At 36.6% G+C, this 18589-nt stretch overlaps 1 protein-coding gene across 1 annotated transcript in view; it reads left to right on the top strand.

Moving 5' to 3' along the window:
• Positions 1 to 18589, top strand: part of LOC144968393 (uncharacterized) — a 104639-nt gene that overhangs the window by 24475 nt on the left and 61575 nt on the right. The window contains exon 3 of the mRNA XM_078906699.1: positions 1985 to 3349. Within this exon, the coding sequence (XP_078762825.1) occupies positions 1985 to 3349 (1365 nt within the window). The remainder of the gene's footprint in view (positions 1 to 1984; positions 3350 to 18589) is intronic.

Below are 18589 nucleotides of genomic sequence, written 5' to 3'. Positions count from 1 at the left end.
ACGCCACACCCCGTACAATAATAATAATAACAATAATAATAATATCATTAATTTTATCATCACTATTATTATTATTTATTATTATTATTATATTATTATTTATTATTATTATTATTATTATTATTTTTATTATTATTATTATTATTATTATTATTATATCGGAGTTTGAGTCCCGCTCTGAGCAGCACGTAGTTGAGCCCTTGGAAAATGCTCTCAACTCACATTCTATCATCGTATTCAGGTGTAAAATGAGTACTTGACTGCTAACAGCTGTGTCTGTGTCTGGAAAATATTGTAATATCGCCTAACAGGCGTCATGTCTTGTTCTACATGTTAATGGTTCCTGTTGACTAGGGACCCCTTGTAAAGCGCTTTGAGCACTATCAGTGAATATTGCGCTACATGAAGCTCAAATTTAAGTTTAAACCTTGTCTAGAGTCTAAGATTAAGAACTCTATCACATGCAACCTGCTTTTATCACTAGTATCTAAAGGCCATGAGTCTCCCAAAATTTCCATGGTAGAACACTTACTCGCCTCATAAACAAAATGGATCTATAATATTGATAATAATATTTTTCCTAATGATTCACTCCTCTCTGTCCACTAGCGACTATCGTATAGCTGGGTCTGTTAGATCTGGTGGAAAGTGTTTGCGATAGACTATCGGCCTATCTACAATAGCTAACCATTGCTACCACTCCTTTTAATAATACAGAAACTGACATGGAGAGCTCTGAAGATCTACTTTTTAAAAAAATCTAAAGTCCATCCTTCACTATCATACAGTAACAGATATTAGAAGATAAAATTAATAAACTTATTTTTGTCTTTATTTTTTTTATAAATTGTAAATCTTACCGACGTACCATAACTAAATCTATATTTTCTGTTTTGACCAATAAAATATCAGTTTTGTAATTATAGTTTGACAATATTTACAGTGTTAAGATGATCTTCATCTGTCGATATTTGAATCGAAGTCCTCGGACCAAAATGGAAAAAAAACGTGTGTAGTTAATGTATGACCATGTAGAATTTAGATGCTATTCCTATTCCAATCTCTATCATTTTGTTACCATTCGATTTGATCATGCATATACCACGTATTGACAAAATACCTTGTTTTAATTTTCGTCAAAAGTCGTTTTAGATGTCAACAATAAACCCCAACTTGTAAGAAACTTGTAAATGCCGAGACTTCATAAGTTTCAAGTTTTTGGACACTCTGACATATTTTTATTTTGTTAAATGTTGAAGTGGTCTTGATCAATTAATACAAGAATTAAGATGGTGTGTTTTGTTGTTTTTGTTGCTGCTTGTTGTTGATTTTTATTGGTTTGTTTGGGTTGGGAGTGTTGTTTGTTTTGTTTTCTTTTTCTTTTTCGTTAAAATGTTTTTTTTTCCAAAACGAAAATTGAACTTTTGATCGAAGTTTTATGATTTTGATAGGGAAATTTTTTTCCGTGATACTGGTTGGCAAGTGCTTTTTTTCTGGGAGTAATGAAAAAGATCCCGACATAATGTAGAAAATAATTTGATTGATTGTCAAAATGGCTTTAGGCCTGGTAGAAGCGTTTAAGACCAAATGTTTAGTTTCTAACAAATTCAATAATTGAAGTTGCATTCAAGTACAATAATACAGAAACCAATGTCAGTTCTCTAGATCTGAAAATGGCTTTTTTGAGCGAAATGTTTTGACAGGCTTTAGTCTAGCATAAGTTCAAATTTGAGGTCACTAAACGTTGTAAAGTAATTTTATGTTTACAAGAAATAATATTCAAATATCAGAAATGGCATTACAAAAATTCAGGATGAATTTTCAAAAATAAGTAGTGACAATTAATTTCAAAAAGGTAAACTACTGCGAATTAAATTTAGCAAGGATTGGAAATATCTTTATCATCATTTTAAAAATCGTTTTAATATAATTTTAATAGTTTATATATCCTCTTAGGATAAAACGCCTTTCTTTCTCATTCCAGTCCGCTAAAGATGGGAAGCCACCCTCAAAATCCACCATCACAGCCACAGACCTCATTATGTACAGCACCAGCCCTGAAAATAAATACAGCGGTTTCTACAGTCAGCAATCCAAGTAAATTGTCACAATCCTTTCAAGCACCCCTTCCTACAGAAGAAGGGAGGACGGACGTTCAGCAGTCAGAACCGACAACAGTTGTCGTTGGGAACGATGTTGAAATCAACAAACCTACACCCTCCATGTCACAAAGATCACCAATTCCTAAACGTGGACAACACAATCAAAGCCGATTGAAAAGCAAAACATCCAAAATGGGCGGGTGTTTTAGTCGCATTGGAGGATTTGGTCGAAAAAAGAAACGGAAGCTTTCGCTTCAAGATAATGATGACGATAATGATAACTCGGTTGAGGTGGATATTGAAGATAACGAAAATGAAAGTGAAAATAAAGAGAACATGGAGGATGATTATGAAGGGACCAAAACAAATCAAGATGATAACGATTGTAAAATGTTTAAAGTTTTTCAAGAGGACGTTGTGCTGGCCGCCGCTGTTAAGGACTCACCAATTGAACCAAACAAAGAGGCGACACCCAATTTGCTTACAAGCACCGCAATCGATAATAACATGACAAGTCGAGTTGCTAACGATAAAAATAAAAACAGTGATGACAATGATGAAAATGACAATAACAACACTATTGATGGTGAGGATAGTACAGACACAAACAATGAATCTTTAAGTGTTGAAGGAAGTCACACCAATTCAAAAGAGAGTAAAGAAGAATCTCAGGAATTGAAAAAACCGGAAATAGTAGAAAATTCATCAGAGGAAATTGACACAGTCGCAGCAACATTGTCAGACGATCCGTTCAAATTCAGTCGAGGGCGCATCCGTCCAAACAGTTTCCGTTTCCGGAGGGCTTTCAGTCAAAGGACTCGAATGAAACCCTTACTGGAGAATGTCGTAAGCGATAGTGGTGATAAGGGTGATAACAAAGTCAGTGACGACGACGATGATATAGATCATCTGGATCCCGTACAATTCACTGCAGCGATTGAGGCTGCATCCAGCTTCACGGGTCGGAGACATCATACATTTCACAGACGAGCTTTTTCTCTTAAACGTCATTGTCATAGTGGTAGTACCTCGCCATCTTCCCCAGTTTCTTCTTCAACGATCACCTCTAACAATACAACCATCACTCCCCAAAGAGATAACCAGAGCAAGAGCGGCAATAAGCGTCAGAAACCTCCCCGTCAACTTCATCGTTCCCAATCCCTAAAAACGCATTTAATGAGTTTTTTCGTCAATCTCCATGGTAACGATAAGGCGTCGCCATTTACTCGAACGGGCTCGGTGAACAAGTGAGTTTTTATTATTTTGTTGTCTATCTATCTGTCTGTCTGTTTTTCCTTAGCTATTTATTGGAAATGATATTAATCACAAGCTGTCGACCATGATCATTTTCTCTTATAGTAGTTTAAAATGTTATTCCTCAGATTGATTGAAAAAAAAAATAAGAAAAAAAGAAACCCCCAAAATAAACTCCGATAACATAAACAATAACAAAAAGATATCTTATTCCTTTTGGAACATCGGTTCTCATAAAGCCGTACATCACTTTGGTTTGTATTAATACCATGAGTTAGGCAAAATGCTCACGACATCCTCCAGTTGGGTACAGCGTACCAACTCACAAAACTATGTGTAACTTTAAGCGTTTATAATCTGATTGATATAATTTAGAGAGAGGGCTACTAATTAAATTGGTTATCTAAAAACAATAACAAAGAGCTGAGTGGCCTCAAGGCGTTCCATTTATTGTGAAAAGAAAGCAATGGCTTGCTACGATTTGGATAGTGCTTTACTCTTCCACAATATGGTTCGACAGTCGTGACGTCACTTCCCTTGTAATGACGCATAGTAACTGGTTCTAAACTATCGGAACAATGGCGGACGCCATTATTTTCATCACCGCCCTTATGAAATACTTCTCCGATGATCATAAAAGTGTATCCAGAGGAGAAAAACATTATAAATCTGATAATGTTTTGACTTTCATACATTCTGATCACATGACATGTGAAAAAGTTCTAGCCAGCATGAAGAATAAAAAGTACCGATTTTCTTTTTTTAAGAACCAAGCTGCTGGTTACTGGGTGGACGTGACATCAGACTATCGAATCCAATTCACCGTATCAGAATTAGATCCAGTAAACTATTCACTAGTATATCGACAGACAGACCTACAAATTGTCAATGTGATGCCGAATTAAAATCTGTTCATTCCTGTGTTAATTCAAAATCTACCATAATCGAATCACTGGTCGTCCAAATATTTAATCGAAGTCCGAGAGAGTCCGTCTTTTTTTTATGGCCCCAGTAGGAACTGCCGCCGGATCTGACAAAATGCCCTATATTTTACATTTTGGCCAACAACTTTAACTTTGTATTTTTAAAATACTCGGCGGACATCTTTGGGTGTGGCAGCCAAGGTGTACCATGAAAGAATATAGTTAACCCATCAAGTCAAACAGACATCTGCTGTCAACAGGAATCACCCATGTTGTCCAACGTGAGCAAATTGGAAGTTGATAATTTTGCCTAGGAAAAAGAAAGACGATAATGCATGAAACGGGGCTAGAACCGGGGACCTCCCAGCCACAATGTAATGAATGCCTTACCCAATCGCCCTTATTGACATCATATATTGGTTGATTGAAGTGACCCATGACTTGTAAAAGATTCTTAAAAGCGAAACCTCTTTAATTGCATACCTTATCTGTGATTATATACAACGCACTCTTGACAAGCCGATTCCTCGACTGTTAAATACCTTTGATAAATAATTATTTTATATGCATGAGTCAAATGTAGTGCACTTGGGAAATCACTCGCTTTTCAAAGGGCTGGTATCGATTCTTATCGCCGTCTGCAACAAGAATCGATACCAGTCGCAGTCAAGATCTTTCTGACCACCTGCCTAGTACTGATTTGTTAGCTGGGTCGGTTCGATCTGGAGGAAAGTACTTTGCGATAGATTATTGTCCTATCCAAAGAGTACCAATCAACTGGCATTGTTCGTTTAACTCTATAGAATCCGAGATAAACTCCGACCATGAGCCTTATGGCTCTTAATGACTACTTTTTATCTACTGTTGTGCACTTTGTGTTTGATTGTTTATATGTAAAGTAAAACACGTACAATACACTATCGACGCTATCTCAAATCCACGCAGAGTTAGGAGCAGCTGATTTGAAGTTGTTATCTACTATGTTCTATTCTTAGTAAAAGTCCGTATATTATCTATAACATTAACATACATGTCCTCCGACGTTACGTTCAATTGCGTTGATTGGTGTTATCTATGGCCCATTCCAAACAGTGTTGTTATCATATCACATATCGTGACGCTTCTTAGTTGTGACAATGAATTTTCTCGCATAGGTCTTAGTTACCTGGATGAAAGACAGCATTTTTTTTGTCTATAAAGAAATGAGTAAATGAATATAATACTATTTTAGACAATGATTAAAAAATAAACAAACAAAACAAAAGTCAACAAAAACTACAGGCTATGTTGTTATATAGAAATATCCTGAAATCATTACCACTCCCGGTCCTAAGTGAATCATTACTTACATTAGCCTGCTAAGTAATAAACGATGATGATATAAGTTATTGTATAATTCTTAAAAGGGGAACATACGAAACGTCCACGTAATTTATTTTTGATGATTTATTAATGGCTTAGCTTCCATTCAACTCCATCGTCTTTTTGTTTCACTTCATACTGTTCAAGTGGACTGTAGCGTCCTTTCTTAACAAGTAACATTCTAACACTTCCCGACCTGTTACTATATTCAGACCTGTCTAGAATGAAGAAAATTTCACAGAGTTTTATGAAGGCATTAATTCCTGAGATGCATGGAGATGTGGCATTCATTAAAGCAAACTTGCAAAATGCGGGATAAGCTGAAAGAAGAAGAAGAAGAAGTATAAAGACATTGAATTCAATAAAACTTGTTGACAATAAAAATTAGATGCAAGAGCAAATAAATTAAGGAATTTGAAAAATTATCTAACCGGCTAAGGACTAATTGGTATGTTATAAAGTTTGTCTTATTTCCGAGTATTCTTCCCACCCATGAAACTGCAACATTTTACTAAATCAAGAGGGTAGGTCTGCTAAATCACAACGGAATTGACACCAGATAATGCTTGTAAAGAATTGTTCCAATGAACACAAAAACCCTTGACTACGAATAAGATATAAATGTGTGCTCGTTTTCACCCACCAGCTTTTTTGTTATTTGCAAGTCATCAAATTCTTCATACTTCGGGAGTTCTCTATGCAGACAATAAATAGACAATACTGTCGTCTTGTTTGACCTCTAGATGAAATCAGTTTTGGTTCCAATAGAGCAAACATGCTCTTTATATTTTATGTCTTAAACAATAATGAATATAACAACTTTAAAAAAAAAAAAAAAACCCAGCTATTTTAAAGCTGTTATATTCATTTTGTTTATTACTTTTTACAGTCCACAGCTTCTAGCAGCTTAGTATTATTTAATGTCTATTCACTTGGATCGTTAAAAAAATCAAACTTTTACACGAATTCGAAATGTCAATTGTCTCGAGGACTGGACTATACTGAGACTAACAGTTTATCCTGCCTTTGTCTTTATTAAGGCCAATAAAAACCGATCGCATGAAGTTGGCATTATTTGAGGCAGATACCAGAAAGTGAATTTACCAGTTAACTGCCGTACTCTGTCTGGAAAGACAAGTATTTATTAATCGATGTTCTAATTATTAGAGCTTTTGTCAAAATGAGGGTTATTTAAATCAATCGATTTATGAAGGACGATTTTTGTTGTTGGCAGTTTTGGCAGTATGGCAGTTAACTGTGTTAAAATGATTAGAAATATCTAACGTTAGGCTGATGCACTTCATGAAACTAGAACTAAATTATTCTGTCGTAAAAAATAATTGGCCGGAAAACTCGTTTTTCAAATATCGATCGATTTAAATGAACCTACTTTTGGAAAAAACACTCAAACCTTGGACTTCGCGCGGTCCCAGGTTTGAGAGTTTTTACCAAGATGAGGGTCATTTAAATCGATCGATATTTGAAGGACGAGTTTTCTGGCCAAATTTTTAAAATATGGGTTATTCCAGAGTATTATTCTACTCAATGAAATATAAACTTAACCCAAGTTCAAATTTTCAACCATAAATTCAATTTTTGGCATCAGAATCACTCCAACAAAATACCATTATGAGACTGTGGGTCACATATATTGTTATATTACGTACTGGTTATCTGGGAGTCCCAATAGCTCAGCTGCTAGAACATTCGCTTCATTCGCGAAGGGACCTAGTTCGATTCCGGATGAAGTCAAGATTTTTTAATGACCCCCCCCCCCCAAAGTGACTACTACTACTGCCTATCTAATAACTAACGGAAGAACTGGTTAGAACGGTCCCTGGCTACGCCATCTTAATGGCCCGTTCTTTGTTATCGTTTTATTGAAGGGGGCGTGGCATCTTTAGGTCTTGGCCTACTAACAAACTGCGAAATTAATTATCACTGACATCGAGGTTGATGAAGTTTTAGCCCGACATTTAAAATCTTTTAAGTTTCCATTCAATCTAAGGAAGGATCTTTTTCGATTATATTTATATATAATTTCTTGACATACCCATAACAGGTAAGATGTCACATCAGATAAAAGTTATGCTTTTTACTTATATGAATTTTAGTTTAAATTTAGAACTCCTTTCAAAGAGAGTCATAGTACTGTTACTTGTTCAAATATAATTAAACGTATTCAGACATTAGTACTAGATAGAAGATATAACATGGATAGATATCTAGTCCATTAAAAAAAATCTTTTCAGGTACAACATATATCCAGACTTGCCTAATTTTACGATTATTCGTAGAATTGCGAATATTTGCCTAATTTTACGTTAATTCGTAGAATTGCGAAAATATGCCTAATTTTACGTTAATTCGTAGAATTTAGAATATTTGCCTAATTTTACTTTAATTCGTAGAATTGCGAATATTTGCCTCCACTTTCAGAGTACCATGAACATCTCTGTCATTCAAAATTATTGAAAATAAAAGTCGAGGCCAGACTACGTAATTTTAAGGATTTTGAAGTGATATTTAATCCTTGTGAAAGTAAATTGTTGATTTTTAAAGTTAACTATAGGGACTACAATTTTTATCTCCCAAAAATTACGAATTTTCATACTTTCAAGTATGCAGGTCTGTATATCTAGAGAGGGATTTCTCTTATTTTTTCATTTTTCTTTACTTACCTCACTACATTAATCACAACACATCTATTATCTAGACCTAAGTAGCAAATACTAAGCTGATAGAATATGTGGGCTGTAAAAAGTAATTTACAAAATTAATATAACAGCTACAAAACAAAAAAGAATAGGAAAAAAAGTACAAAATACTAAAAAAAAACTTAGAACGTTTCGGGCTCAAACTCCTTCGTTAGCCAGTGAGTTAAAACAACCCAGGAAAATAAACGTTAATACACCACTAAACCTCCAGACTGTTTAAATTTTAAGGGATGAATTAACTAGTTGGTTTTTTTTTGTGTGTGTGTTTGTTTGTTTTGTTTTTGTCATTGGCTGACGAGGTATTGTGTTGCCGAATCGATCCGTGTTATATTTTTTCTCACATGTGAAGCTGTAATATTCAGTTTTGTACATTACTTTTTAAAGGCTTAAGGAGCTAGAGTTTTATCAGGGTTTCTGTAGCAATTAATAACAGCTATGAAAAACGTCTCCAAATGAAGCAGAGAGAATATTCAAAGGATTAAAGTCATAAAAACAAAAACAAAAACAAACAAAAAAAAACAAACATTCAACAGCCTGTCATGACTGGTAATGGAAACTAAGACGCATTGCCTCCTCTACTTCTATTCCAATAAATAATTCTCTATCAGCGAGATAATAATATTATCTGAAAAGGTGTTTATGAAACAGTGCCAGACAAAGCAAGAAAGAAAAATACAAGAAAAAAAAAACATCCCAAAATATAGGGTTTCGTTGCTTTGTCTGGCTCTATTTCATACACAGTTTTTGAGATCTTTATATTATACCAGTGCCCTCTCTCTAATTTCTCAATTCAATAAGCTGAGCTTTGAAAAAAATCAATGTTAGCATCTGATTTACTGCGACATTATACCGTTTTGAGAAGATTGGTCACATTATGTAATTGTTGATTGACAAGTTTTTGAGCATCGCTAAACAGCAAGAGTTGAGATTATTATTATTATTATTATTATTATTATTATTATTATTATTATTATTATTATTATTATTATTATTATTATTATTATTATTATTATTATTATTATTATTATTATTTTTATTATTATTATCATTATTATCACCATCATCATTATTATTATATGCATGTTGGACAATCAAAACGCTCAATTATGGCTTTCTCGAATATCCGCCGTTATGCCATAGGAGACGATTGTGTTTTATACTGCGCCATCAAACTTTTGCTTTAAATATTGATGACTTAACTCACTCAATCCTAGAGATTTTTGCTACTTTCCATTGGAAAAATGTATTAAAAATGAGCATGTACATAGATAGTTTTATTCAACTATCATTGACATGCAGAAACTAAAAAAACATTAGCTTTGATACTACGCCTATAATTTGTTTCAGAAAAAATGTAATAAATAGACATGGGGTAAAAGTAACCTGGGTAAACTCCGGATATAGTCGGTGTTAGGGTTGAGTGAGTTAAAATGACCCTCACCGTTTCAGATATTCTGAAACCTGAGAAATCAAAGACCTCGGCAATTTATATCAATCACCATGACAAACAGCGATTGAATACGTTACGACACCTGAAAATAATATGGGAATGTAGGAGGATGAGCTGACGAGAGAGAGAGAGAGAGAGAGTGAGAGAAGGAGAGAGAGTGTGTGTGTGTGTGCGAAAGAGAGAGAAAGAGAGAGAGAGTCTGTGTGTGTATGTGTGTGTGTGTGTGTAAGAGAGAGAGAGAGAGATAGAGAGAGAGAGAGAGAGAGAGAGAGAGAGAGAGAGAGAGAGAGAGATGGGATTGTTGTGATTAGGGGAAATTGAGATAGTCCAAGTGGGAGTGGAGTAAAATATAAAAAAGGTGTGTGTTGGAGATAGTAAGGGGTGGATACGGAATAAGGGGAGGATAGGAGATTTATTGAGCAGATTAATTAGTGAATGTAACAGTGAGGGAAGAAGCGAATTATGAATGAAAATATGCAGAGAGAATGAAAGAAAGAAAGGGGGAGGGGGAGACACACACACACACAGAGAGAGAGAGAGAGAGAGAGAGAGAGAGAGAGAGAGAGAGAGAGAGAGAGAGATGTTGCGTAGTTGCACACATATGTAATGGCTTATGATCGTATAGTGGCTTTTTAATAGATGGTAATGATATTCCTTTGCATTGTGTTGTAGATATTGATAATGATAAAAGAGTTCATAGGCCAATGATGATAATTGAATGCACAACATCAAGACATTCAAATAAAAGTCCAGATTCCATGTTTCATTTCTTACAGTTTATTTGTTGCGATAAATTCCAAATCCAAATCAAATAGCATGGTCATAATTCAATCAGTTTCATAAATTCCAAATCCGTAAAATCAATTCAAATGTAATGTCATTTTTACCTATGTAACCATTTTCAATATACGTGGAATATTTCTAAGTTCGTAAAATGCAATCAATGATGGTGAGCACAATAGGTTTAAAGCAAAAACGTTCTGCTCACACGGAAGTAGAATCTAGAGTCGAATGTCGTTTTAATCCGAAACATCCTTTTATCCCCTATAGTAAAGTCTACCCATAATCCCCATTAAACATACCTCCTTGTAGTTTCCTTGGCAGTCTAAATTCCACCCCCTAAAAGTAAGATCAAATCATATATTCAAACCTGAAACGTCAAATCCCTATCCCGCCTTTTATGATATAATATTATTTTGGTGCTTACGCCCAAATAACAGAAATCAACTACAATCTGTTGCTTTTATTCCCAAATACCAATTGAGACAAATCAACGAAAGTAATTTTCTACTACTTAACACAACGACCAGTCCTTAACTTGAAACATAAAACTGTCCTCAACCCATTTAGTATTGACCATATTTTCTTTGAAATCCTAGCGTCGTTCACTTTGCTTGAATATTAATCATGTTTAATGAAGCAACAACCGAAAATAAATGCAATCTCTTACAGCTTCCCTCATTGTTCTTTCTAATATTGGTCAAGTTTTATTGCCGTGTTTTTCTACAAATTCTTTCGTAAACTCCTGACATAAGCTTACTCTCTTACAAGAGAGAGAGAGAGAGAGAGAGAGAGAGAGAGAGAGAGAGAGAGAGAGAGAGTGTGTGTGTGTGTGTGTGTACGTGTGTATGAGAGAGAGAAATAGATAGATAGATAGATAGATAGATAGATAGATAGATAGATAGATTGATAGATAGAGTGCGTGTGTGTGACTATGTGTATGTATGATATATATATATATATATATATATATATATATATATATATATATATATATATATATATATTTATGAGTGTTGGTGGGTACTTGTAGGTACGAAAGTGCTCGATAATGGTGGTTAGAGCTAATATATAATGTAAATTTTCACTCACATTTTTTGCCGAGACGACTCGTTTCTGTGGTTTTTTTTTTGTTGGTTTTTTTTTTGTTTTTTTTTTGCCAAAACACAAAAAAACCCAACAAAAACACAGAAACGAGTCGTCTCGGCAAAAAATGTGAGTGAAAATTTACATTATATATATATATATATATATATATATATATATATATATATATATATATATAATGTAAATTTTCACTCACATTTTTTTTGGCCGAGACGACTCGTTTCTGTGTTTTTTACACTTCTTCAGTCGGCGTTGCAATGATGATTCGACATTGTAATGTCCGTAGAAAACTCCAAACTAAAGTTGTTTCGTTGTGTAGTGGTGATTTGTTTTGATGTGTATTGTGATGTGCTCTCATGTTTATATTATGAGTGTGTGTGTATGTGTGTGTATGCGTGTAGGTGTGTTATGTGTTGTGTGTACATGTGTGTGTGATATATATATATATATATATATATATATATATATATATATATAGAGAGAGAGAGAGAGAGAGAGAGAGAGAGAGAGAGAGAGAGAGAGATTGACCCGTATGTCAGCAATCAATCAACTCGAACTTTTCATAAGATCCATACTAAGCTGATTGTACCAGCTGGTTAAATGTGTAATTAATGACAGCCATGCATGTTCGACACTAAATCACTGTCAACACTTCGAATATCCTGGTTTTCCTTTTAACCTGTCCATGCAGAGGGCGAACTGATCACATACTGCACATATAGTGCACATTTTTGCAGTTCAGATAACCGAATGCAAAGAGAGAGAGAGAGAGAGAGAGAGAGAGAGAGAGAGAGAGAGAGAGAGCGAGCGAGAGAGAGAGAGAGAGAGAGAGGTGTGTGTGGTGTGTGTGTGTGTGTGTGAGAGAGAGAGAGAGAGAGAGAGAGAGAGAGAGAGGGGGGGGGTAACATTGCTGTTATGGAAAATAATTTCCGTACTATGAAAAATAAATAAACCCCCAACAGAACACACAAAAAAGGGACAAACTTTTTTAAAAAATTGCTTGGAATATTTTACTTTAAATATTGATCAATTTTTAATCTGGCGCTCGACTTATTAAAAAGTCTCAAAGTCTTAGACTGAAGATCCTTTGATTGTTTGGTGAAGAAATTCTCAACATTGCCATCCGGAGATATAACAGATCAACACACAAAATAATGTATAGATAGTATGCGCCTGGCGAAGAAGCTCATAACATTGCCATCCGGAAGTATAACGGACCAACACACAAAACTGTGTGTATCCATGAACGTTTATAGTCCGGTTAATACAGTTCAGTGAGCATTAATCATAAACGCGGGTGGCAAAAAACAATAACAAAGACCTGAGTGACGTCATCTTCGAACTATCTATAATCCTGAACGTTCATAGTCTGGTTAATAAAGTTTTGTGAGAATTACTCATAAAAATGGATGGCAAAACAAATACCTAAGTAGCCATCGTAAACTTGAAGCCCGACACTGACCAAAACAAATGACGTCAAAAGCCAAGTCGTTGGTCACAAAAGAAAACAAATCGTGAGTTGTATTCAAATATTCGATCAATGGAGTCACTTGTTTCCTTGAGCACTTCTAACAACAACTGACTAGGTCGTGCATTAACCTAAAAATGACGTCAAAAAGAGAAGTCTAAGTGCCAGGCTTTAAGTTAACGAAGGCTACGGTTCTATAGATAGTATGCAGATGACGTCACTCAGGCCTTTGTTATTGTTTTTGCCATCCGCGTTTGTGAGTTGTTCTCACTAAACTGTATTAACCAGACTATAAAAGTTCATGGTTACACAGAGTTTATGTGTTGGTCCGTTATACTTCCGGATGGCAATGTTGTGAACTCCTTGGCCAAGCGCATTCTATCTATAGATAGTTCGAAGATGAAGTCACTCAGGTCCTTGTTATTGTAATTTGCCATCCGCGTTTATGAGTAATGCTTACTGAACTGTATTAACCTGACTAAAACGTTCATGGATACACACAGTTTTGTGTGTTGGTCCGTTATACTTCCGGATGGCAATGTTATGAGCTTCTTAGCCAAGCGCATTCTATCTATAGATGGTGTGAAGTTGACGTCACTCAGGTCTTTGTTTTATTGCTTTTTGCCATCCATGTTTATGAGTAATTCTCACTAAAATTTAATTAACCAGACTATAAAAGTTCATGGTTACACATAGTTTTGTGTGTTAGTCCGTTATATTTCCGAATGGCAATGTTGTGAGTTCCTAAGCCAAGCGCATACTCTCTCTCTCTCTCTTTCTCTCTCTCTCTCTCTCTCTCTCTCTCTCTCTCTCTATATATATATATATATATATATATATATATATATATATAAATATATCGAAATTGACGTCACTCGGGTTTTTGTTATGGTTTTTTGCCATCCATTTTTATGAGCAATTCTCACTATACTAAAAACGTTCACGCTTACACACAGTTATGTGTGTAGGTCCGTTTATTTCCGAATGACAATGTTGTGTGTTTCTTAGCTTAGCGCACAGCATCTATATCGACCTTAAGTACTTGCCAAGCAGTTTTATCGGTCAGCCCCACAGTTTGTGAGTATGTATTTTCAAAATATTTTGACACGCTGATGATGGAGGTGCACCGCGACACCAGTCGACACCATGCATTATATTTTCAATCTTCTGTGTTAAAATTGTGAGTGTTGCTCAGGATCTGTGGGGCAGCAGCAGCTTCTTATGGTTCACACTATTATGTTATGACGATCGACCCAATCAGCAAAGTCCGGTCCGCATTCGTGCACCGTCGCGAACCCGCCTGGTAGCATCGTCACAACACACCTTTCGACTAGATGCTCTGCCGTTTCGGGTTCTTGCCCACAGCGTGGACATAAAGGACAGGAAGTTAGACCCCACTGATGTAACGCACCGGCCGTTAGGCAGCTCCTCGACCGAAGCCGATTCGCAGCTACCCAGTGTCTCCTCTTACTGGTATCAAAGCCTGGCAACTTCTCACCAAGCTTAGAGGAGTGTAGGTCCCCGCCCCCACGAGGGATTGAATTCGTCCAAACCGACTTCCATCTCGTATGTGCAGCTCTGTCCGTAGTCAGGGATTCTGCGTACAAGGGTTGCCGGGACTTATTTCGGCTCGAAACGGGGGCACCGTTCATTATGCGCATGAGAGGGGTATCCCCATTCCCTCTCTCTTTGATCTTACTCAGCCAGTTTCCCGTAATGGTCTCCCTCCGGACATCGGGGGGCTGGATCGCTGCCATTACCGGGCCCCATTCTCTAGGGGTTGTTGCTAGCGTTCCCGACACTATGTGCATCGACTTGCGAAGTTTTACATCCACCTTCTCAACGTTTCTGCTTCTACCCCACACTGGAGCGCAATACTCCGCGGTGGAATAGCATAGTGCCAGGGCGGATGTTCTCAGGAGCGCTTGGCTAGCGCCCCAAGTCGATCCCGCCAGCTTCCTCAGAAGACTATTCCGCTTCTCTATCTTCCGGGCAACCCCTTCGAGATGAACCCGATAGGTAAGGCTGCGATCCAGCGTCACCCCTAAATATTTTGGACGCGGCTCATATGGGAGTGGCTGGTCCCCGACAAGGACATTCAGTTTACGGGTTTGCCAACCACTGCATAAGTGAAATGCAGTGGCCACGGTTTTTGAAGTGTTCATCTTCAGGTACCACTTGTCAAAGTAGGATTTGAGTCTGGTGACGTCCTCGCTGAGTACGCTCTCGAGACGGGTCCACACTTTACTCTGAGTAACGAGTGCCCAGTCGTCTGCGTATCCCAGCCTCAGGGAGGAAGTGTTCGGCATATCGCCAATGTAAACGTTAAACAACATTGGCGCAAGTACCGACCCCTGAGGGACCCATTCTTCAGTTTCCTAACTTTGCTCGTGACGTCTCCCAGCGCGACGTGGAATTGCCTTTCCCCTAAGATCGAAGAGAACAACTTCAATTTCTTTTTGCACCTTATGATTTTTGCAAGTTTGAGCATTAACCCATCGCACCAGACCGTATCGTACGCCGCTGATAGGTCTATAAACACAGCACCTGTTTGCTGTTTTCTCTCGAACCCGTGCTCAATATGCTCTGTAAGGGCAATGACCTGCTCCGTGGTGCACCTCCCTTCCCTGAAGCCTGCCTGCTCAGGTGGCAGGGCAGCGTCTAGGACCGGCCCCCATCGATCTGTGGGGCTGATTGCTTTTGGTGAGAGGCAAGTACTGAAGATATCTCGAAGGGTGAGGGTTATCTAAACTAATCGATGCTTGACCAAAGTGAGTAAAACAATTGTTTTGTCACAGCGCGGCGGACTTGGATTCAATAATTCTGATGTCACGTCGCCCAGCAACGACGAGCAACGTGGTTCTAATCAAAGAAAATTGGTACTTTTTATTCTTCATGCCGGCTAGAACTTTTCATGTCATGTGATCAACATGTATAAAAGTCAAAACATGATCAGATTTATAATGCTTTTCTCCTCTGGATACACTTTTATGCTCGTCGGAGAAGTATTTCGTAAGAGCGTCCGCCATTGTACCGATAGTTTAGAACCAGTTACTAAGTTACTATGCGTCATTACGAGGGAAGTGTTGAAGCCCATAGTTACATTCTTTTGTCCCGTTGAGAATTTAATCACATACCTATTTCACACAATATTCCATTGATTACACTTCATTTTATCGCTTTGAGTTTACTTACTGGTACGGGTAAACAATACATACACAAATATTAGATGAACAATGCTCTTGCTTTTGACTGTTGATTGACAGTGTTTAAATAAGCTCACGTATCTATTGTAAAGAATGTTACTGAGTCTAAAAATAAGCTATAGTAAACTTGAAACTTTGCAAAAAATATTTCCGTACCACTCTGTTAACGAGCATTTGCATATTATGAATCTAGCATTTAAATCGTCTCTTTCGTGGATTATATTTGAATTATCTTGACAACAGCAAGTAAAACATTAAAGACGTTTGACCGTGTTTGTGTTGCAAATATATTCTTGAGTTTAATAGAAACTACAACAGAACAACCCAATGACCTGAATCAGTTATGTCATCCCAGAGGCGACGGTAGGTGATTGGTCGAACTTAATCTGTCCTGATAAGCATTTAATTTGAATGAACCTGCTGACGTCTTACGTTCCTTCATAGTCCGAAAGTGTACGTAAGCTATCTGTTACTGTTGTGTTGACGTACTCCGACAAAAATATTTTTTTTAATTCGCCAAGTAACATTGACATCCATAAATATTGATAGATGAAAATGATCCATAATTTGTCAATACGTCTCAATGCTAAGATGCTCAAGTTGGTTTGAGACGTTTTTAGAAGTTGAGGATAATTTTAATTGACCACTATTTGACGTAAAACATTTTCATGAGAAAATGAAATAAATGTGTTTTGTGGGAACTCAGCAGTGTGTTTAAATGTTTATGTTACAATATATCCTGTAAACTTTGTCAGTATTTAGTTTAGTCAGTCCTGGTCATTTGTGTGCAGCACATCAGTTCAGTACGATAGATAGTGATTTACAATGCATTGCTTACATGTTAGCATCTAGACTTGGAAGTAAAGGATGTAAATTGTGAGTTCGATTGTGGATGGACCTGTGTTGAAAATTTAATGAATCCGATAAAGTAGATGATTTAACTGGTACAAGATAAAAATTGAAAAGTGACAGCAAAATGACAGGCAGAGAAGATAAAAATATTTAAAAAAAAAAAACGAAAAAAAAAGAGTGAGAGAGAGAGAGAGAGAGAGAGAGAGAGAGAGAGAGAGAGAGAGAGAGAGAGAGAGAGAAAGAAGGGGGGGGGGGGGAGTCCATCAATGGTGATGGGTTTTTTTTTCCTTTAAGTAATTGATATCCTTTACCTGATGTGTGCTTATAATTAATAATTTTTTCTCAAATTATTATATTGAAATGTGTCGCGAGTGATATATAGTGAAGGACAACGATGTGTTTTATGTTTGACGGTAATATTTATTTACTGATACATAATCACGAGTGTGTTTCGTTTAATATTAGATTGTGTTTAATAATTTACTGAATACCATAAAATGATAATATAGGTTTTAAGTTTTTAATAGCCTATTAGCTTTAAAACTATTCGATACGTCACCATAACAAGTTTATAGATAGTATGCAGATGACGTCACTCAGGCCTTTGTTATTGTTTTTGCCATCCGCGTTTGTGAGTTGTTCTCACTAAACTGTATTAACCAGACTATAAACGTTCATGGTTACACAGAGTTTGTGTGTTGGTCCGTTATACTTCCGGATGGCAATGTTGTGAACTCCTTGGCCAACCGCATTCTATCTATAGTGTCATTACCTTGAAGCATACACCAAAATATTTGTCAGGTTGCATAAATTATGTCGATTCTACTAATTCTTTTGTTTATAGAATACCATTCATCCCAGCATGCTGCGTTAAGGGGGGTAAAAACCGTTTTATATATATATTTTTTTTTGGAGCCAAAAAAGATTACTTCAAATATTCTTCTAGGTTCCATGCCTGGTCCAGACTTCGGATACTGCATGATTTATCTCTCTCCATTCCTCCCTGTCTCTTGCTTTTTCAAACAGCTCTTGGATTGTTAGGTTGGTGAAGCCCTTCAGTTGGTCTATGAGTGTTTTTCTTTGTCTCCCCGGGCGCGTTTACCAGGTATTTTTCCAGAACTTGCCAGGTATTCATTCTTATCTTTCCTTACTATGTGTCCGAAAAAGGATAGTTGTCGATCCGCTATTAAGGGCATTAGTTTCCTTTGTTGGTATGTTTGTTTTAGCACTTCTTCGTTCGTTTTGTGTGCAGTATACGATATTCTCTGCATCCTTCTCAAGCACCACATTTTAAAATTTTACATTTTACTTCAAATATCGACCCATTATGATGACCCACAACTTGACAAATATCTAGATTCTAGGCTT

The sequence above is a fragment of the Berghia stephanieae genome, chromosome 3 (genome assembly GCF_034508935.2).
Source record: "Berghia stephanieae isolate SIO BIC M18660-M18661 chromosome 3, UCSD_Bste_1.3, whole genome shotgun sequence".
Lineage (NCBI taxonomy): Eukaryota > Metazoa > Mollusca > Gastropoda > Nudibranchia > Aeolidiidae > Berghia > Berghia stephanieae.
This window is presented reverse-complemented; position numbering and strand designations above follow the sequence as displayed.